The 18,769-nt window shown below is 38.6% G+C and overlaps 1 protein-coding gene across 1 annotated transcript in view; it reads left to right on the top strand.

Annotated features, from left to right (window-relative positions):
• Positions 1 to 18,769, top strand: part of XPO4 (exportin 4) — an 80,918-nt gene that overhangs the window by 16,953 nt on the left and 45,196 nt on the right. Inside the window, exons 2-4 of the mRNA XM_014877632.2 lie at positions 3,803 to 3,908; positions 7,386 to 7,527; positions 7,781 to 7,919. Coding sequence (XP_014733118.2) covers positions 3,803 to 3,908; positions 7,386 to 7,527; positions 7,781 to 7,919 — 387 coding nt within the window. The remainder of the gene's footprint in view (positions 1 to 3,802; positions 3,909 to 7,385; positions 7,528 to 7,780; positions 7,920 to 18,769) is intronic.

The following is an 18,769-nucleotide window of genomic DNA, read 5'->3' as shown; positions in this document are numbered from 1 at the left end:
AATGCTTGTATAAAGCAGGTGTTTCTGAGTTTGTATGTGTAGGTTCAGTTCTTTTGTGTACATCTAACTATTCGTATTGAAAATAAAAGAAAATCCCAAAGCCCTTATTCTTTCCACTTGCATGTCAACAGATGTTTCCTAGTCACATGTGTACTTTCCATGACGTTTGGTCTCCCATCTTCTGCAGTTACATTACTTTCTAAGGAGTTGTCCAGGCTTTCAGGTAACTATAGTGGTCCTGCAAGTGTTAGTGCTAGTCTGCTACAGTGTTTCTAGTCTTGTCTTTTTTCAGTTTCCCTTTCCTTGGGGTGGGTAGCTGGCATTTGAAACAGTTGTCCTGCTAGATCCTATATGTGGGCACTGCTGCCTCTGGTCCTTTTCTGTATCCTGACAGCTTTGGTAGTTGAAAGGTTGTAATTTTATTTATAATACTGTGCCGTATAGGAAGTCTCTTCTTATGGGGCTGTAGCTTGTTATGCTAAAATCAGGAAGATGATCATTTCTCTCCAGAAGTTTTTATAGGTAACTTGCAGGACAAAAGAGAGAATAGATGGTTAGAGGTAATGTCAGACAGTACAGAAAGGAAAGTGATATAGCTGCAAATGGTTTCAGTATGTCAAAAGAACCTACTCATTACCTTACTGTAAGTTGGATAGTAGAGAAGAGTCTGAAGGAGACAGAACATAATGAATGGGGTGTGTGCTCTAGGGGACCTTCCAAACATCATGAACGCTTTGGGTATGTTTCTAACCCTCTTATGCCAAGGAGGTGGTACAGGGCTCTTGGGCTCACTAAGCCAGTGTTCTTATAATGTGACATTTGCACAGAATATGTATGTGCTGGTCTTTCCTTTAAAGCAAAAACTAGCTGGACCTTGCTTTCATTGTACAGATAAATATTGTCCCAATGCAGTGAAGGCAGTAGACTGTGAGTTTTAAGCTCCCTCTGGTGGCTTTACAGTACAGTTCAAGCCTTAGCTGTTGGACTTGTCTGCTCTGGACAGTTTTGAGAGTCAAAGTTTGTAATGTATTGTAGGAAGATGCTGACTTTGGTTGTGTTCTGTGCTGTCTTGCCACAGCAAAAGTGAAAAATCAAAATTTGTCTTAGCAAGTTTTTTCCTGCAAGTAATGAACACTGCTCACCCCATCCTTAGTTATGTTTATATTTGATTGTGGCCAGGATTTTTCTTAGGAAAATTATGAAGTTATTTTTAAGTTATTGTAATTTAAAAAATTAATACAGGAATATGATCTGCTGTATGCCTTTCCAAGGTCTCAAAAGTCTTCTGTAACTGGACTTCAGAGAAGTAGAAGAGCTAAAATATAAAGGAAGAGGTCTGCTTTCTAGTTTTTATAATCATAAAGGAGGTATTTCCCATAAAACTTCTCTGGTTATTTTTTTAGTGGTGTTATAGCTTGCAGCTGATACCCCTGAAAATGTAAGTATTACAGAACAGTGAAAATAGATAGGATCTCTGTATGGCAAACTTAAATACAATGTGTTAATGCAAAATTAGTTTTGGATCAGTTAACCCTGATTTGGTCTTCTTGCTCTAAGGATGTGAATATAAATGACCCTGGGCTTGCAAAAAGTTATGCTTTGTCACACCCAAAGGATTCGTTTTAATGTAGTGATAATTAGTGAGGATTCATGAGACTGCAGAGCTGTGAGCTGCAAGGTCAGTAGTGTTGAAAGAGAAATATCACTTCACTCCTTTTCTCCCCATCATTACACTGGCTCTGGCACTCGTCTGGCTTTTTGATGCTTATTAGAGTAACAAATATTCACTACCCTTGTCCCTGGATATCCCCTCTATCCTCTTCTTCTTTTGTGGACTAGTTGATAGAAAGTATCATGCAAAGAGGTAACAACACCATGCAGGTGGGACCAAGAAAGGAGTAGGACCTCTCCTTTTGGTAGCAGGAAATTATTAAAGTAAGTCACTTGTCTCAATAAATTAGATTCTTAGTTCTTGTGAAATATCGTTGGGCAGAGCTGTGTGTTCCTTGAGGCTTAAAACTATTCCCAGGCATTGCACAGCAGCAGAGACTGTATATGAAATGCATCTTAAATTATAACTGGTGTTGGAAAAAAGCAGTCTGTAACCACCCAATATGCCTCATACTGTGCTGGTTTAGGCTTTTGTGTTGGGTGATGGTGAATCAGACTGATCTAGATGAAAAAAATTGGGATGATTTTTGGTAATCACTTCCCCAGTCTGGTTCTCTTTGCATTTCCACAAATGCTTGCCCATACAATGAGGAGGTAAAGTGGGAACTGCCTTTTATTCAGTTGGTTTTGTTTATTTGCCACAGCTTTGACTGAAGTGTGTATCAAGCTGTTGCTGTGTAGGTCATTTCTGCATGTTTGATCTGTTTCAAATATTCTGGCATTCTGTACAGCTGGTTCTATTGCAGTGTCTCTGGACTCCATGCAGAGGAGGATGGTCCTTCACACTACAGAAAACACAAACAGCTGTTCCCATTAGGAACAGCTCCTGCTGCATGCAGGGGAGTTGAGGTTGCATCACAGAAATGTCTGTTAAATCAGATTGCTTGTGGTTTATTTACTGGAAAATATTTCACTTGTGTTAAAAGCATTGATCTTGATGCTAAGGTCTTGATGCTTTTATTCCTATGACTGAAAGATAGGTGGCACAACATGTTCTTCTCAAACTGCTAGGGACAGGGCTGGAATATGGAGTTTGGAGGTTCAGCTGAAGTTCAGTAACCTGTCACCTTGATCCTGCTCTGCAGTTTGGATGTGGTCTTCCTACATATGTGCATGTTCCTTTCTCAAAGGTTAGCATCAGTTTTGCTTACCCTGTTTGTGGTATCAGTCAAGAGCATCTTGTGCTGTGTGCCTGTTCAGATAAATCCCAAATAGCAGAAGTCAGAGAACACTATTGGCAGAAGTGGAGAGCAGTGTGATGCTGTGAGCTGCTGATACTTTCTGCATGGCTGTTTTTACCATGTAGGTCTGTGGGGGGTGCTGGGGTTGCTCTGTGAGGTGAGGCTGCAGTGCAGGCAGCTCCTCTGTGCTCTGTAGGCACCTCACGGTGGTCCAGGTTATTGCATGTTTTCATGCTCTACCTCTAGCTGATTTTCAGGTAGAAACTGCCCTGGAGCTGGCTTTCAACAGGAGAGCAGCAAGTGTTAGCTGAGCAGCCAAAGTGCCCAGGATGTAAGGAGTGGGTGTATATAGGGATGAGTGTAAGCTGAGGAACCACCACTGCCATTCCCAAATGGACTTACTTCCGTCTTCAATCACACCCAGTCCTTAGGATGTCAACTTTAATATTAAACACTAGAGGGTAGTATGTTCCTGGTAATACTTTATTTAGAATATATCTGCAGTAATTTTTAAATCCCCTGAATTTATTATACTAAAAATTATAACTAAATTATAACTAAAAATTTTGAAACAAATGTGGAACTAAAGAGAAATAGTGCTTTGCTTCCAAGACTGTGAGCATACTTAGCAGTATTTAGTCATGTGCAGTGGTATTTTTGGTCTGAGTAGAAAAAGGATTGGTTTGAATTTAGGTCTGACTTCTAACTTTCTTCAGAAACATCACTAGGAAACTAAAATTGACTCTCTGCCTGATATCTTGATATTCACACCTATGTGCATGCAATGTAAATACAGAGTGGTGTATAAGAGGAGGCAATGCCTGAGAGCAAGCAGTTTTGCCAAGAGATACTTGGTTTTGGTGTTTAACAGGGCAAACATTTATAAGTTCAAGACATTGCTCTTAGTATATTTTTGATCAGTGCTTGAACAACTTCTTTTTTTCTTTCAGGCACCACCTTCCATGGTCAACAATGAACAACGCCAACATGCTGAGCACATATTCTTATCATTTAGAAAATCAAAATCACCATTTGCTGTTTGCAAACATATTTTGGGTAAGTGTCAAGGAATGAAATTAGGCATGTACATTCTTTTATAACTGGAACTGTGCTATTCTTTTGCAGCTGGGACTATGAATATCAGTTTTGATTTTAATGAGAGGTACTTTTTGATTGAGGGTGAAGCCTATTACTGCCCTTTTTTTGTTTTATTTCTGTCAGTTTCAAAGCTGTAAGGTGTAACTTCATATAGCTAAGTTCCTAAACTGATTTAATAGATTTCCTCTGTGACATGATTATTGTAGTACTACATAATCTGTGCAGTTTGTGCAGCTGCCAGTTTTGTGCTTGCTTCCCATTAAATCAGAAACGATGCCATTTTATGCACTTCTACCAGATTTTGCATTGGTGCTGAAATGAGAGTTTATTTCCAGTTGAACAACTCAGTTGCTGTTGACAGCCCAGCTGGAGGAAAAGACGAAAAAGCTAGAAAAGTTTCTGTCCACCTGGTGGAAGCAAGACAGTACTGATTTGAAATTTTGTGTGGTTATACCTGTGGAGAAAGGAAAGAGGCAGATACTGTGGTTCATCAGAAATTTCTTTGATTTTAATGTAAATGTGATTGTGTAGCAAGTTTTAAAAGATAAATGTTTTTACAGGTGCTATAGAGAGACTTATTAGAGTTTGGCAGCTAAATCTGAAAATTACAGGAGCAGTAAAGATTACTGCTCAGCACTGTGGTATTGACCAGATGTGAGTGCTGGGGACAGGTGAGGGGGAATTTCAGTGAAAACTGTCTCAGACCTGACAGGGGAAGCCTCAAAGTTTGTGCAAAAGAATGCATGCCAAAACGGTAAAAAGCAAGTTTTCTTTTAAAGAATTTGCCAGAATGAACAGAGAAAAAGTAGAATTATGTTGAAAATATTATTTTAATACTTAATTTATTCTGCAGTATTTTTTAACAGTTGTTTCTAAATTTACTGGATTAGAGACTTAAAATTCATTAATATTATGGTCAGTATTGCAGACCTACTCCTATGTTATACTGTGATATATAGACCAGGATGTGCTTCATTTCTGACATCCACTCTGCAACCGAAATTTTTCTCTACCAATGAGTTTATTCGGGGTTTAGTATATTATAGTAGTACTCCATCTGGTTTGGAAGACTGCAGTCACACTTTTTGCTTGATGGGTCAGCAAAATTGATGCTTCTTGTTTTCACATAAATTTTTTAGAGAAAATTAAATGGGCAAAACCGTCCTGAAGTAACTTTGTTTGCAGACCGTTTGGCTCTAAGGATACATTAATCATCAATAAGAAATAAATAATGAAATTTAATGAAATCGTAAGTGTGGCTGGTTGGAAGGAATATGATACTGATTTTAATAACTTTTCGATGTCTAGAAATATTACATTCTTAAACTGTTTATATTCTGCCACCATTGAGAAACCAGCATGTTTCCACCTGGAGCAGGTTTTTCACTGGACTGTAGGCAGTTATTATGCTGAGACCTGGAGCTTAGAGACTTTTCCAAAACTTTGTGCTTCCTCAGTATCTCTACAGTCTGGACAGAAAGAACAGGTAGTTAAGATTTGGGAGTTGAGGAAGATGAGGTGGGCATTGTGAAATCAGGCACCAGGGAAGTGAAACAAGTTGTTCATGATGAAGAATGACAGAGTTGAAGTGTACTGAAGGGATGTGTGCAGGAATGATGGGCTGGAACCAGAGGACCAAGTAGATGGCTTTAAAAAAAAGCAGGGGAAGAAAAAATGGCCAAGACGGGAACTGGAATGGAGTTAGAGAGGGATAACAAGGATGATGTCATTCATGGAAAGAAGAGTGTGTGAATAACACAGGGAGAATAATGAAGGTGAGCATATGAAAAAGGGGAACAGCCACTACTATGTTGTTCCTTAGAAACCTGGAGCTGAACCTAGGAAGCACAAGGCTCTGCGTTCTGCTGTGAGCTTATAGCTGTCCATTGCACTGGCAAAACTTGTTCTTCCTTTCTTTAACAAGTTCCTATGGTGCTCTGGCTGATTACAGGCTTACACTCGGGGGGGCTGCAGGTCTGTGCTGTCAGTGATCACAGTCGTGTGGCCGCGGGACTTGGCGCAAAGGGGAAACTCCATCCTTTCTAAATTACGTTCTCTTTTGTGTGTGTGTGAGCTTTGTACAGTTAGAAAAGCTGAAGACCCAAGTGCCAGAATTAGAATTCCCATGCAGGAATAATTCTATTTGTTTTTATACGTGTTAGGCATACACATTAATCTTTGACTTAAGTGGTTACTTAGTTTTCCAAATTAAGCTAAGTAGATTTGAATGTGGTTTATTTTGATTTAAGCGTATTTACCTATGTGGGTTTGGATTTGGACCCTGATTAAATGACTTTAAAGTATTTTAGCATATTAGCTGCTGTCTTTGATATAGAACTTGCAAATAAAGGAAACTTTATAATATAAATTTGTGTGTATGTAATTGGGGGAAGAAAATTTGTTTTGTAGTAATTTAAAGTCCTTCATCTCATGATTGAGGTTTTTTCAAACAAACACAGTTTTTCTAGTCCTGGCAGGTCAACCACTATAGCTCAAACTCTGCTTCTTGTTTGGGAATTTTATTTCATCATTTCATATTTTGTGCTTTTGCCACCCTGTAGCTGCACCCTTTCTGAAAGTTATTTCTGCAGAGCTCAGAATGTTTTGAAACTGGCTTCTGAGATATTACCTGTTATTTCTAAGTTAAAAATTTTAAAAGCAAAGGAACAACAACAACAAAAATGTCTCTGTAGCTTTCTAGCATCATAGAAATTATATTCATATTATGACATTTCTCCTTAAATTGTACTTTATAGTCACCTAAACTGTCACCTTTCTCCATAATATACTTTTATACTTTCCCTCATGCATCTGTATACATAGTAATCCCATATTCAGATAATAATGGCAAATAATTCCTACACTGTCAGAAATTACATTTTGATTAACTCAAAATAAATCTGGCAACTTGAACATGATGTAGAACACTTTAAATACACCACAGTGTAAAATTTTCGCTTGGATAATTAAGCACAAATGTTACCTGTAAGTGGATTTCCTTCTTTTTATTAACCATGAAATGCATGTACTTTTATGTATTATTGGTTTCAAAGGCAAGCACAGAAATATCCGGCTTTGACATGCCTTTTAGATTAATAATTTTTATTAATTGATGTATTGGAACTAAATCTGTCATCTTGTTTATTTTATTCCCCCATTGTGTTAGCATTCTTATCCCTGTTCTTAGAACAGCCTCCTATCGCAGACAACTTTTCTTCTAGGTCATTGACTTGAATAATACTGGACAATTTGATAATTGGGTTATTGATTATTTCTCCCCCTTTTGAGTTGCAAATTCTTTGTCTGTTTTCATAGCAACGGTATTCTATTTAATAATAAATGGCAGTAAATTCCATTAATTTTTTTTTGTTTGAAAGACATTCAAGCTGAATACATGTCTTCTAATACTCAAATTGCCTTTTTTTTTCCTCACAGAAACTAGTAAAGTGGACTATGTTCTTTTTCAAGCTGCTACAGCGATAATGGAAGCAGTTGTAAGAGAATGGATTCTCTTGGAAAAAGCTAGTATTGAGTCACTGCGAACATTCCTTCTAACCTATGTCTTACAAAGGCCTAAGTAAGTACAGGAAACATACCTCTGAACATGTAGGATTCTCCATAATGTCTGGGTTATTGTTTTTTTTTTTTCCCCTGGGTAGCAGCGCAACATCATTTTAAGAATAATTTGTCTCTAGTCTTGGCAGATAATTTCTGTCAGCTTTCCCTTATGAATTTACACAAAATAGTTGAAAAAGAGACGTGTTTAAAACTGTATTGAGCTTCAATGTCCAGAATTACCTGCAAGTATATTTGTGTAATGTTGTTTACAGCCTTCAAAAGTATGTTCGGGAGCAGATTTTATTAGCAGTAGCGGTGATAGTGAAACGGGGATCATTAGACAAATCAATCGACTGCAAAAGCATTTTTCATGAAGTCAGCCAGCTGATCAGCAGCGGTAACCCCACTGTGGTAAGTAATTCTTTTTTTTTTCTTCAAAAGTTAAGCAGTCTGTAGCAGCAGCTTACATTATATACTTAGTGGCTATAAAATAATATTTTATACTTCTCTTATCCAATTAAGTAATTAAATTGGTAGCTATGCAATCGTTTACCCAACTGAAGATTTTTTAATGTTTTGGGACTAGGGGTAGTATTTGTAGTTCTTTGGTATACAAGGAGACCATATTTTTTGGAAATGTGGGTTGGTGGTTTATTTTGGGGGTGTTTTTTTTGTGTTTTTAAAAAAATATTATTTTTCTTTTTTTCTCTGGTTTTCGTTAATAGTAAGATCTAAAACAGATTTTCATTAGCTGGGAAGTTCTTTGCACAGTCTGTTCGCCTTCCATCTGTGCAGTGCTGCGCTCTGCTGCGGCTCAGCTGTCGGAATAGACTGCAGGCAGGAGGCATAGGCCTCTGCTGTTCTTTGGGAGACAAGTAGGTGGAGAGAAAGGGGTGTGAGGAAGTAAAACATGGAATGGAAATACAAAACTTATTCTTGATTTAATGTCATACTACTAGGGGTAAGTGTTACCTTCGATACTGAGCTCAAAGTGGAAACAAGGTGTCCAATATCTATCTATGCATTTAGTGAAATTCCGTTTGCTATGCCAGGGGATAAGTTTAGAATAGGTCATAATAGAGGCATGTAACTAGAGCTTAAAGAGAGGTGATTTTTTCTCCTACCAAATGAAAATCAAAGAGTATATAGATTCCATGCTGAAACTTTAACTGAAGCTTTTTTCAAAAAAAAAAAAACCTTGAGAAAACTGGCTTATGACACTGCTGAGCGTTTAGAGCAGCAGTTGTACTAGATAGATGGGAGTGGCAAATGTTTAACTCTGAAAATTCAATCAAAGTGTACTAGAAGTAATCCAGCTCGTGTCATGGTCCTAAAAATAGTGTGTCACCTCTGAGCAACAAGTAATATTGCTCCAGGGTATGGAAATTTCATTTAGTCTTGTAAAACTTAATTACACAGTTATTTACCTTAAGGAAACCGTTTTAGCCTTTTGATTCTGCATAATTTGGATAGAAATGGGTATTTGTTAAGAAGAACTGAGTTAATGCTTTTTTCCAGGAAACATAGTCTGGTTATTAAAATGGAGTTACAGCTGAGGTTTTCAAGTTTTATGCACAACACTGTGTATGCTCATGTAGTTTGTAGGATCTTTACATAAAGATATAAAAGTGGCATAAATAGAAACATGGACTTTGAACTAAGTAATGCACAGTCCAGCTTGTGCAGTTGTACTCTGTGCATGCACTCTCAACAGACACTGCACTGACTACAGGATACAGCAAGCTAGAACTGCTTGCTCCAAGCATATCCTGGGCACTCTGTGGAGCAGAGCACGTTGCAGAGGAGTTCTGGCTGGGTGAAGGGGTACTCTGCTCCAAGTTCAGCTCACTGCCAAATTGAGCTCAGTTTTTCATTTTCCTTTATTTCCTCCTCTTCACAAGTATGAATTTCTCCACAGTATTTCCAAAATACTTGTTCTCAAGTTTTAAGAATGGTATTGACAGTGTCTAGGATATATAATGATGTTTTCTATTCTGGTGTGTTAATAAGACTTACTAGCAAAAACAAAAAAGACACGTGATGCTGCTGAAATGTCTTTTCTGTACATCATGGTATATGGTTGTCAGTTTTTGGCAAACTGGTTATAAGCACATGCTCCCATGTATATATGATGGTTTATATTATAAACCAGTTCTCATTCATGAAAATCTTCTTGTAATCTTCAGAGACTTAGCTGCAAGAGAGACTCTGGTACTGGCACCTAGGACTGGCATGTGCAATAATAAGCAGTAATTAAATGGTGTTTCAGCATGGTAACTGCCAAAACTGCTTTCTGAAAGGAGTCAGGGCATGCCTCTTGTATAAATATGTAACAGCTTTGAAAGGTTGTATGAAATAATTCATGCAATGAATTATTTTTTTAGTTATCTTTTCAAATGTGGCTGGGTGGTTTTGTTTCTTTGCTAGTGTCCCTGTAGCAATCAGCCATGCCTGTGGGGCTGTGTGGGACCCCAGGGGTGCAGTTGCCTTGCTGCTGTGGGGAGTCTCAGCTAAGGATGCTTCAGGATATGGTGTGAACCCCACATCCTGAAGGGAGTGGTGCTTTCAAGATCCAAGATATGCTATCAGGACAGTGCCATGCACTGTCACAGGTGTTTCTGGAGATTCATTTATGTTAGTTACTTGTAAATACAGGCCTCCATTCAAATCAGGGAAGAGGCTGGGATGTAGGTATTGAAAGAGATCAGCACATGTTTTCCAGTCCTCTGTGCTTCCCTGTAGAAGGAATCATTCCACCTTTTTTACATCTTTCCCATGGCATGATATGTACTCTTGCCTCCTTGTACACTCAAGTTGCAGAAGTCTGTCATACCTTTGTGACTCCTAATTCATTTCCAGTCTTCATCCTTCCTATATCCTTCTCAGCCGTCTGTTCTGACCTTCTGCCCACCCATTTGTGTCATCCTGCCTGAGGTTCACTACACATGAAGTCAGCAGCAGGTCACTCCATTAAAAATGTTTAAAGCTCTCAAACAAGAGCTATCAGCAGTTCTTAGCTGCTGATAATTGGTTAGAGCATGGTACTAATAACACCAAGGTTGTGGGTTGGATCCCCATATGGGCCATTCACTTAAGAGTTGGACTCGATCCTTGTGGGTGTCTTCCAACTCAGAGTATTCTGAGGTAATGGCTTTCTACAGCAGTTTGTAATTGAAAGAAAGTCCATTTTAAAAAGGCAAAGCATTCTCTTGTCTGCTTCTTGCTTACTTTTTCCTCGCTTATGGCTGTGAAGCTTCTTGATCCATCTTTACCTTACAGGAATAAAGTAGGTACTTAATCTTTTCCATTCCCTGCAGCCCTCCACCCAGTTTCTGTCAGACATCTGTACTAACTTTTTGATCATCAGACAGTCCTACTCCATGAAACTGTTGGGACTTTTGAGTAATATCTTGTCAGGATCAAGTCTTGATAGCTGGGCTAATAAGGAGGGCAGTGAATGTAGATGGTAGTGCCTGTTGTGTGTGTCCTTGTGTGGGATTTGATGTGCTTAGTACCTCAGCTTCTCAAGTACTAGTTAAAAAGATCTTCAGAAACTGATGTGTTTTGAGGCTAAGACTTGAAGGTATGTAGTGGCAAACTGACATGTGAGCAAGACTGATGGATGAACTGTTGAGAATGAAAAAAAAAAAAGAGGTTGGAAGGAAGATAAGGAGAGGAATTGCAATGAGAATAATAAAATTGCTTTAGTATTGAGTAATTTTTAATAGTGGAACACAGTGTACGTGTTAAGGAAATAACAGGACACTAAGGAGAGTTAATACTTCAGCAATGGGAAGGATGCATAGTTAGAGCCAGGTTTAGAACTGGAGTGTTGGCTTCTGCTGCTGGTTCTTTGCCATTTGGTGCTTTATGAATCTCACAGAAGAAAACTTTGAGAAAGGAAAGCAAACTTTTAGTCTGGCTTCCTATTATTTATAACTGAGTTTAGGTAGTAATCCTCTAGGAGGACAAAGATTAGCTTTGGAGTCTTTGTGTTTGTTTTTTTCTGGCTCCTCCTGTATTACAAGCCATCCCTCTGCTCAAGAAGAAGAATCTGTAATCTCCCTCCGATAGCAATTTCAGGATCTCTTTTCAATAGCTTCATCGCTCTGGGGGACAGAGCTTCTGGCAGCAGACAGAGTATCATGAGCCAGTCTGAAAATTCTAAATACATGTTTTCTATTGCTGATTGCAAGATTTCGGAGAATTGCTTGGGCCAAGTTCTTCTCAACTATAAATGCCTTCAATTTCTTGGCCTTTTCTTCTTGTGTTTAAAATATTCTGCTTTTGCATAGCTGAAGGATTTAATTTGTCCTTCATCCCTGCCAGAAGGACAGGAATCCTGGCAGCGAAGTGACTGACTCCCAGGAGGAGGATTTGTTCTGCGTGTGAACACAGTCAGATATTGTTTAAAACCAGACCGAGATATGGGTCACACCTCAATTTCTTCCAGTATATGTGGGCAGATGTAGAGGGGTCTGGCTGCTATAGATTTGATATGGCACTAGGAAGCAAGAGAGGCTGTTTTTAAAGGCCTGCAGTGCATACAGTAGAATGTATTTTAATATAAAGCTCCATATCTGAAGCCTACATACATTTTTTTTGTATGGAAGAAGACTTGTCAAGACTCGCTGGAAAAGCTCTGGAATCCTAACAATTCCTTCTCTTGCAAAATTTTTTAATCTCTTGTTCTGTTTTCTAGTGTTCCTAGTTAGGTTAGAAAGAAGATCCAGATGCTTCAGATTACCTAAAGCTTCTGAGGGATGTGCTGTGAATGGATTTCATGTGAGCGGTGGGAAATATTAATAAGCAAAACTCTAGGCATTCATTTTCATTGAAGTTAATTTATCCATTACAGTGGCTGCCTGGATAACTTGTTATATTTATTTAGCATTTACAGTTCTTGTTTCTATTCTTTAAAGGGAATTTTACTTCTGGAAACCTGTCCAGCTGTTACCGTTTCATGTGGTAGGGGTAGGAGTTGGAGAGGCTCTCCTGACTTTCACATTTTGACAAAAAACATATGTATTATCCACCCCAAATTGTGTCTTTCGGTCTAATAAAATTGTTATATTATTCTATGAGCCTCATTGCCCTTGAGACATATCAAGTATAAAAAACAGAGGGTGAACCAGGATATTTAAGCTGATAAGTTCTCTATAAAAGCCTAAATTAGTGTGTTAAATATTGGTTTGGGAATTTTAGGAATCCAGAAACTACTCCACATGTGAGGTTAAAACTCAATTATAGAAATGTCAGAACTTTAAAACGTAAGTGGTTTAGTAGTTGAATTAACCAAGGTGCTTTTGCAATTTTCAGGCTTTTCTGTTGAAAGGGAGCTGGCTTTACCAGAGATGCAGTACAGCAAGTCTTCAGCTTAGTTGCTTAATAACTACTAGAAATTGATAACTCCCCAGTTATGTTTGCACTAGAGCCTCAGTTTCAAACACAGGGCTGGGAAGTGAGGAGAGATATTCCAAGTGGTGAGATGAGCATCCCCTGTTCTATGTATGGCATGCTAAACCCTTTTTTTTCCTCAGTTTTTGCCATCTCATGAGATTTGCACCTGTGGAGTCCCTCACCTGTGACCTCACAGACTCACTGGGAAAGAAAGAAATTATGCCTTTCCATGTATTACACCATGTATTTTTTTTTTATAACAGTGGTGTCACACAAATAAACAGGCTTTAGGGGAAAAGCCTCTTTAAGACATTTGTTGACCTTATCTTGTCATTCTTCCTCTCAAAGGTACTGCCCTTCAGAATAAATGTGTTCAGTAACATACTGGATCTTTGTGTCAGTCTGCTTACAAACGACCCCTTCTCCCTCACAGCCTCTCGTTTTTCTCTTTGAGCAGATCTGCTGTGGAGCACAGCTGTGTAATGCAGCTCATTTGACATAGCTGGCAGTATGGCAGGCAGAGGCAGGCAAGAAAGACCAGGAATGAATACTGGGAAAAGAGAGGGGAGGGAGGATACCTACCTATCAAAGAGTGCTTGTTGGGATGGTGTATGTTTAAAGCTGGGTGCTGCTGATGGTGAGCTGCATGGCTAGTCTAACTATTCATGATTTTGAGTTTAATTGAAAGTCCTGTGTTTGTTCATGCAGCTGTGGTAGGAGTGAAGATCCAACTGGTGGTGTTCAGACAAGAACTTGGAGAAGGATATGTTACCTTTATAAATGGTTTTCAGGCCTTCAACTTTTTTTCTCCTCCTGATTTCTGCTTCACAACTTTGCCTGTCTCCAAAGAAACAAAGAAAAGCTTGTTTTGCACCCTATGCTCCAGCAAACTCTGGACCTCTTCCATTATTAGTAGAGGCTGCTACTTCCCTTCTGTCTTTGTCCAAAGCCTGCATGCTTCACATGCCACAAGATCATCTTCCTCTGGCCCCTGGTGATTCACAGGGAATTGATTTTCTCAGCTCACCCCTGGGGGTTTCCCTTGGTTTGGCTGGTTCCCTCCGAGGAAGGGAAACAAGGTCTCTCCTGTTGTGCCGCTGTAGCTCTGATGCATTAACTTTGAGCTGCTCATCTGTCTTTGCACAGTGGCAGAAAGGGAATGAGAGGAAAGGAGTGCACTGCCCAGCCAGTCCCTTACTGCTGACAGCACGGAACTGCAGCTGTGGGTCCTATTCCTATCATCTTATCCCTGCTCTGTAGCTTTTTTCCACCAGTTGGCTCATTTGGGAAGGAACAGATAAAAATCAGTGGGTTCTTCCTGGTGCTTGATTACATTTCTTCAGAATATGTTCTGGTTTTCTGTGGTTGGGAACCACTACTTTTGATCCTGGGTCCCCCACCCACCTTGCAATACTCCCAAGTTGAAAAGTTGGAATGGTCCCACTTATTCTGTGTACATAAAGATATTTCTTTTGGCCCTCTGGTCATCCTGTTAATCTTTCAATTTGGAGTTGCATCTTACATTCTGGAGATTTAGATACTCTGAAAATGCTAGCAAAAACAGCTGTGCTTATTCAAGGAAATTAGAGAAGAAGTCTATTATTGCATTTATAAAAAAGCCTTGTTTTGAACAACTTATTTAGTAAAATTGCTTTTGATATGTTCTCATTACAGAATTCTATCACCTAGGAGCAACACAGCAAATTCTGCTTCCTATGCATTTACTCTTTGATTCTTCCTGCTCTTGTGCAAGTTAAATTTAGATAGTTTAGGGATACTATTAAACCTCCACATGGCTTCCCTTTGGTTTCAGTAACAGAGTTTACATTATACATGTGGAGACAAAGTCCTCTAAATTCATATTCAGGCTGACAGTGATCTAATGTAACAGGGTAGATGTTATGATTTGCTCAATTCAGGCAAGACCTTTGTTCTTTTAAATATGCTTACTGCTTTTTCTGTAGGTATAAATGATACTTACAGAAGGCACTGCATGATAGTTTAGGTTTTTGTAGTAAAATTAATTCCTTAATCAAACCTCTGACAACCTAACTGTATCTCTGCTCTGAATTCAGAACGAGGAAACAATTTTGGTATTGGGGTATTGGAGTTCATTCTGCTTTGTTGGCTTTAGTGCTGCAGAGCTGGTGTACCACATGTCCATTTTTTCCTAGGCTGTATTTGTACTCTTCTTCCTTTCAGATGCTTTGTAACCTAACTACCCTCAAATGAAGCACTTCATTTATTCCATGGGCAGCCCAGGCACAAGTGTGAAATCCCTTCAAACATTACGGCTTTAGCTTCTTTTATAGGGGACATTCCATTTGGAGGAATAAATTGTATTTACCTTTTGCATCTGAGTTTTATGAATGATATATAAATGTTGTTAACTGTTAAAATGACACACGGTCTTTCTGTAGTGTCTGTGTTTTATTAAAGTAATTTAAAAAGAAAACCACTAAAACGATGTTACTACTGGGTGTCTGATTGCCAAGTTAATCTCTTATCACAAGTCCCATTGATCTTCTGTTTGAGCAGCTGAGAGTCTATTTTATGTATAGCGATCTTTCATAAAGTTTATTCCTGGTAATAAAGCTAACTGGGGTGAGTGCCAAGCTATTCTCAGAGGCAATCCTCTCTCTCAACAAGAGAAGGATTTTATTTTGTTAGATGGGCTTATTGTTTGGGTATGTACTTGTGGCAGAACTAGTGAAATCGCAAGGGAGTGAGTCAAACTCGGTTCAGAGGTGTACTCTTACTGGTATGAAGTTAATGGCATTGCTGCACAATAGACATTCAGATCTGGCTTTTAATGTGATGCCCAGAGTCATGTGCATTTTCTACTTATTACAGTATGGTATTACTAACTTGCATTGTTCATCTCTTCTGTGGTATGGCAAAAACCTTTAAAAAAAACCTTTAAAAAACAACCAAAAAATCTCCACCAGAAAACAAGTGAACAAACCAACCAACCAAAACCACATCAAAACCATCAGCAAAAACAACAAAAAACCCAACCAACCAAATAAAAATAACCCCCAACACCAAAACACAAAAACCCCAGAACCTTCCACCATAGAGTTTTTTATGTGTTAGGTGCATTCAATTACCTTATGTGTAAAAGGAAGAAATTTTAGTTCACACAGCACAGCAGTATTGGTTTCTCTGAAATTGTTTTTCAGATTTTTTAAATCTTTCTTTTGGTAATATTTTTGTTGAAGTACTTAGTGTCTTCACACCAAATGTATCTATATATTTAAAAAATGTAGTTCAAAATATTCGTAGTTAACCTTCAGTAAAATTGCTTTATGAAAATCAATTTTATTTTTAGTAAAATTTACTTGAGCTTTATTCCAGAGTTTCTGCAATATTATTGTATGTTTAGGAAAGTTTCATAGATGGCAGGGCAAATGTTCTTTTAAGCTAATAGTTGTTAATACTCATGAAAATGGGTCATCTTACTGCTGTGCTCAATAGTCAGTATAAATTCCTATGGCTTGATGGCAGTTTTGGGAAGCAGTAGTGCTTTTGCCAGGCTCTGTGCAAATACTTGACATTGCAAGGACAGGTTATGGTCTTCATCTGTTCCTCTGTTCCTGTTTGAAAGTGGAACTCACGGGGGCAGGCACCTGCCTTCTAGGAAACCAGTCTCGAGCCATCTCACCTCAGCCTGTCGTTGCAATAAATTTTAAATTACTGGCCAGTATCTTCTCTTTGGTTTTCTCCTGCCCTGGTGACCTGGATATACAGGAGTGCTTACAATTCCTCGTGGATGCAAGGGGGAAGTGCAGATGCACATGGCAACAGAAGTGTATGGATGTGCAAATGCTTCACATGAGGCCCTTGGGATGGTGAGGGGATGGAGCAGGATTTGCACCCCAGATATTGAAATACCAAGTTAAGGAAGTTGACAGGATGCTGGGCATTCAGGTGGGAGTAGAGCAGAGCGATGTGATGTGCCCTGGTATTTGCTGTGAGCTTGCCTGCTGGATGGAATAAGGTGTGTAAATCTAGTAACATCATTTTTCTCCTGTCAAGCTCAAAGCAGGTACTGATGCCTCAGAACTATCTGAACTAGCTCTCATTGAAATCAGAGGGATAAGTCACTCACTGCTCAATCTGCTTTATTGGGCTCTTAGATTCAGTCAGCCTACCTGTACCCGTTGCTCCTTACACTTTCAAGGAGGTGTCTTTACCATCAGTCATAAAACTTAACCTTCCTTTTAAATTTTTCCTTGAAATCAGGAGAAAAGCACACAAAAAATCTGTAACACGTTTTTACCATGCAGTAACACATTACTCTGCAAAGAGGAAGAATAAATTATTATGCACACAAAAACAAGCTGGAGAAAAAGGAAGGTGCTATGACAGCTAATATTGAGTATTTGTAATCACAGTGGGAATAAACTTTTTTTCCTATTGTTCCTACCCATTTGAACTTGATGATTGATTTTCCAGTAATTCGCAACCAACTGCAACAAATGATGGGTAGTCTGCATCTCTGCCCTGCTTGTCCTGTGGTGGTCTGCATGGTGGCTTGGTGTCAAGATCTTAGCATGGTAAAGCAGAAGCAGTTTGGTTTTTAGCCTGGTTGTTGTACTATTGGAGCCATTGATACCACTTGGTAATCAGGGTATGTTACAGAGCATTAAAGTGTACAGATTTGTAATTGCAGCTAGTGAGGTCCTTATGTCATGGCTGCTTTAAGCTGAAAAATGTGAGCAAGTCAGTAATTTAAACATCAAATAGAAACTTACATTTTAAAACATTTAGAAAGTCATGTGAGAAAACTGCATTATTTCTTTAAAACATGTTCTCATCTGAAGCATTCTTCTAAAGTCAGACTTGAGAGTTTTTCTTAGTGGTTCTTTTTTTTTTTAACCCAGGTTAATTATTTACATATGGAACTTTTAATGTTGGATTTAATACTCAATGCTAGTCTATACTGTTTGCTTGGGGTTTTTTTAACATTAAATCAAATCTGTATTTCCTCTAACTAAAAAAAGTATTGTGGAAATATCTTGCACAGAAATTTGGAAATAAAATACTGAAATGTTTCAGCTAATTAGAAATACTTCTAGTATAGAAATGACAAAGTTAAACTTTTACTGGAGTAGTTTGTGCTGCTGGTTTTCACTGGCTAAATGCTTCTTTGTTCATATGTATTGTTTGACAGAGCTGACTGTAAATGAGAAATAGTCCACTTGAAATAAATAATTTCTTTAAAATGGGAAAACTTTTACATAGCAACTGATCACCAATGTGCTGGTCTGCTGTATTTATGCAGCTTTATTGCATAGTGGAAGAGAACCTGTGTATTATCACAAAGCCACTCTGTTTGATCTGTCTGGAACTTATTTAGCAAGTAAGAATGTTAATTTAGTGTTTACTGACTAAGATAACTAGTTGTCTGGGGGGGTCAAGGTACTGACTTCAGAGGCATTTCTGAACAAAGATGTTGCAGTTGGTGGGTGGATGGCACTGGTCTCAGCTGTTGTATGAGCTTGCATAAATAGTATCATCTCCACTTTAATCTTTCGGGTGTTCAGAGGTAGTGTGCATATTTCTGTTTAACCCCTGGACACTTGCTGGCATGCATGACCCTTTAACAATTCCTATCCCTCTGTCCATCCCTGGCACCTTGGCTCCAAACAGTCTGGGAGGATAGCCAGTAATTTTGGAGCTTTTTGTAAAGAACATCTCTTTAACAAAAAGTATTTTCATTTCAGCAGTATACACTTTCTATTGTGCTTGTCACAGTAGTGTATGGGTCTGAAGTACTACTTGCATCTCCACTGTGCAGTACTTGCTCCTCTTTGTGTGCAATGATCAGTTAAAAGATATTAAAACTGGTAATGATG

The sequence above is a fragment of the Sturnus vulgaris genome, chromosome 2 (genome assembly GCF_052056855.1).
Source record: "Sturnus vulgaris isolate bStuVul1 chromosome 2, bStuVul1.hap1, whole genome shotgun sequence".
Classification (NCBI taxonomy): domain Eukaryota; kingdom Metazoa; phylum Chordata; class Aves; order Passeriformes; family Sturnidae; genus Sturnus; species Sturnus vulgaris.
The sequence above is the reverse complement of the archived record's forward strand: the minus strand, read 5'-3'. Positions and strand labels throughout refer to the sequence as shown.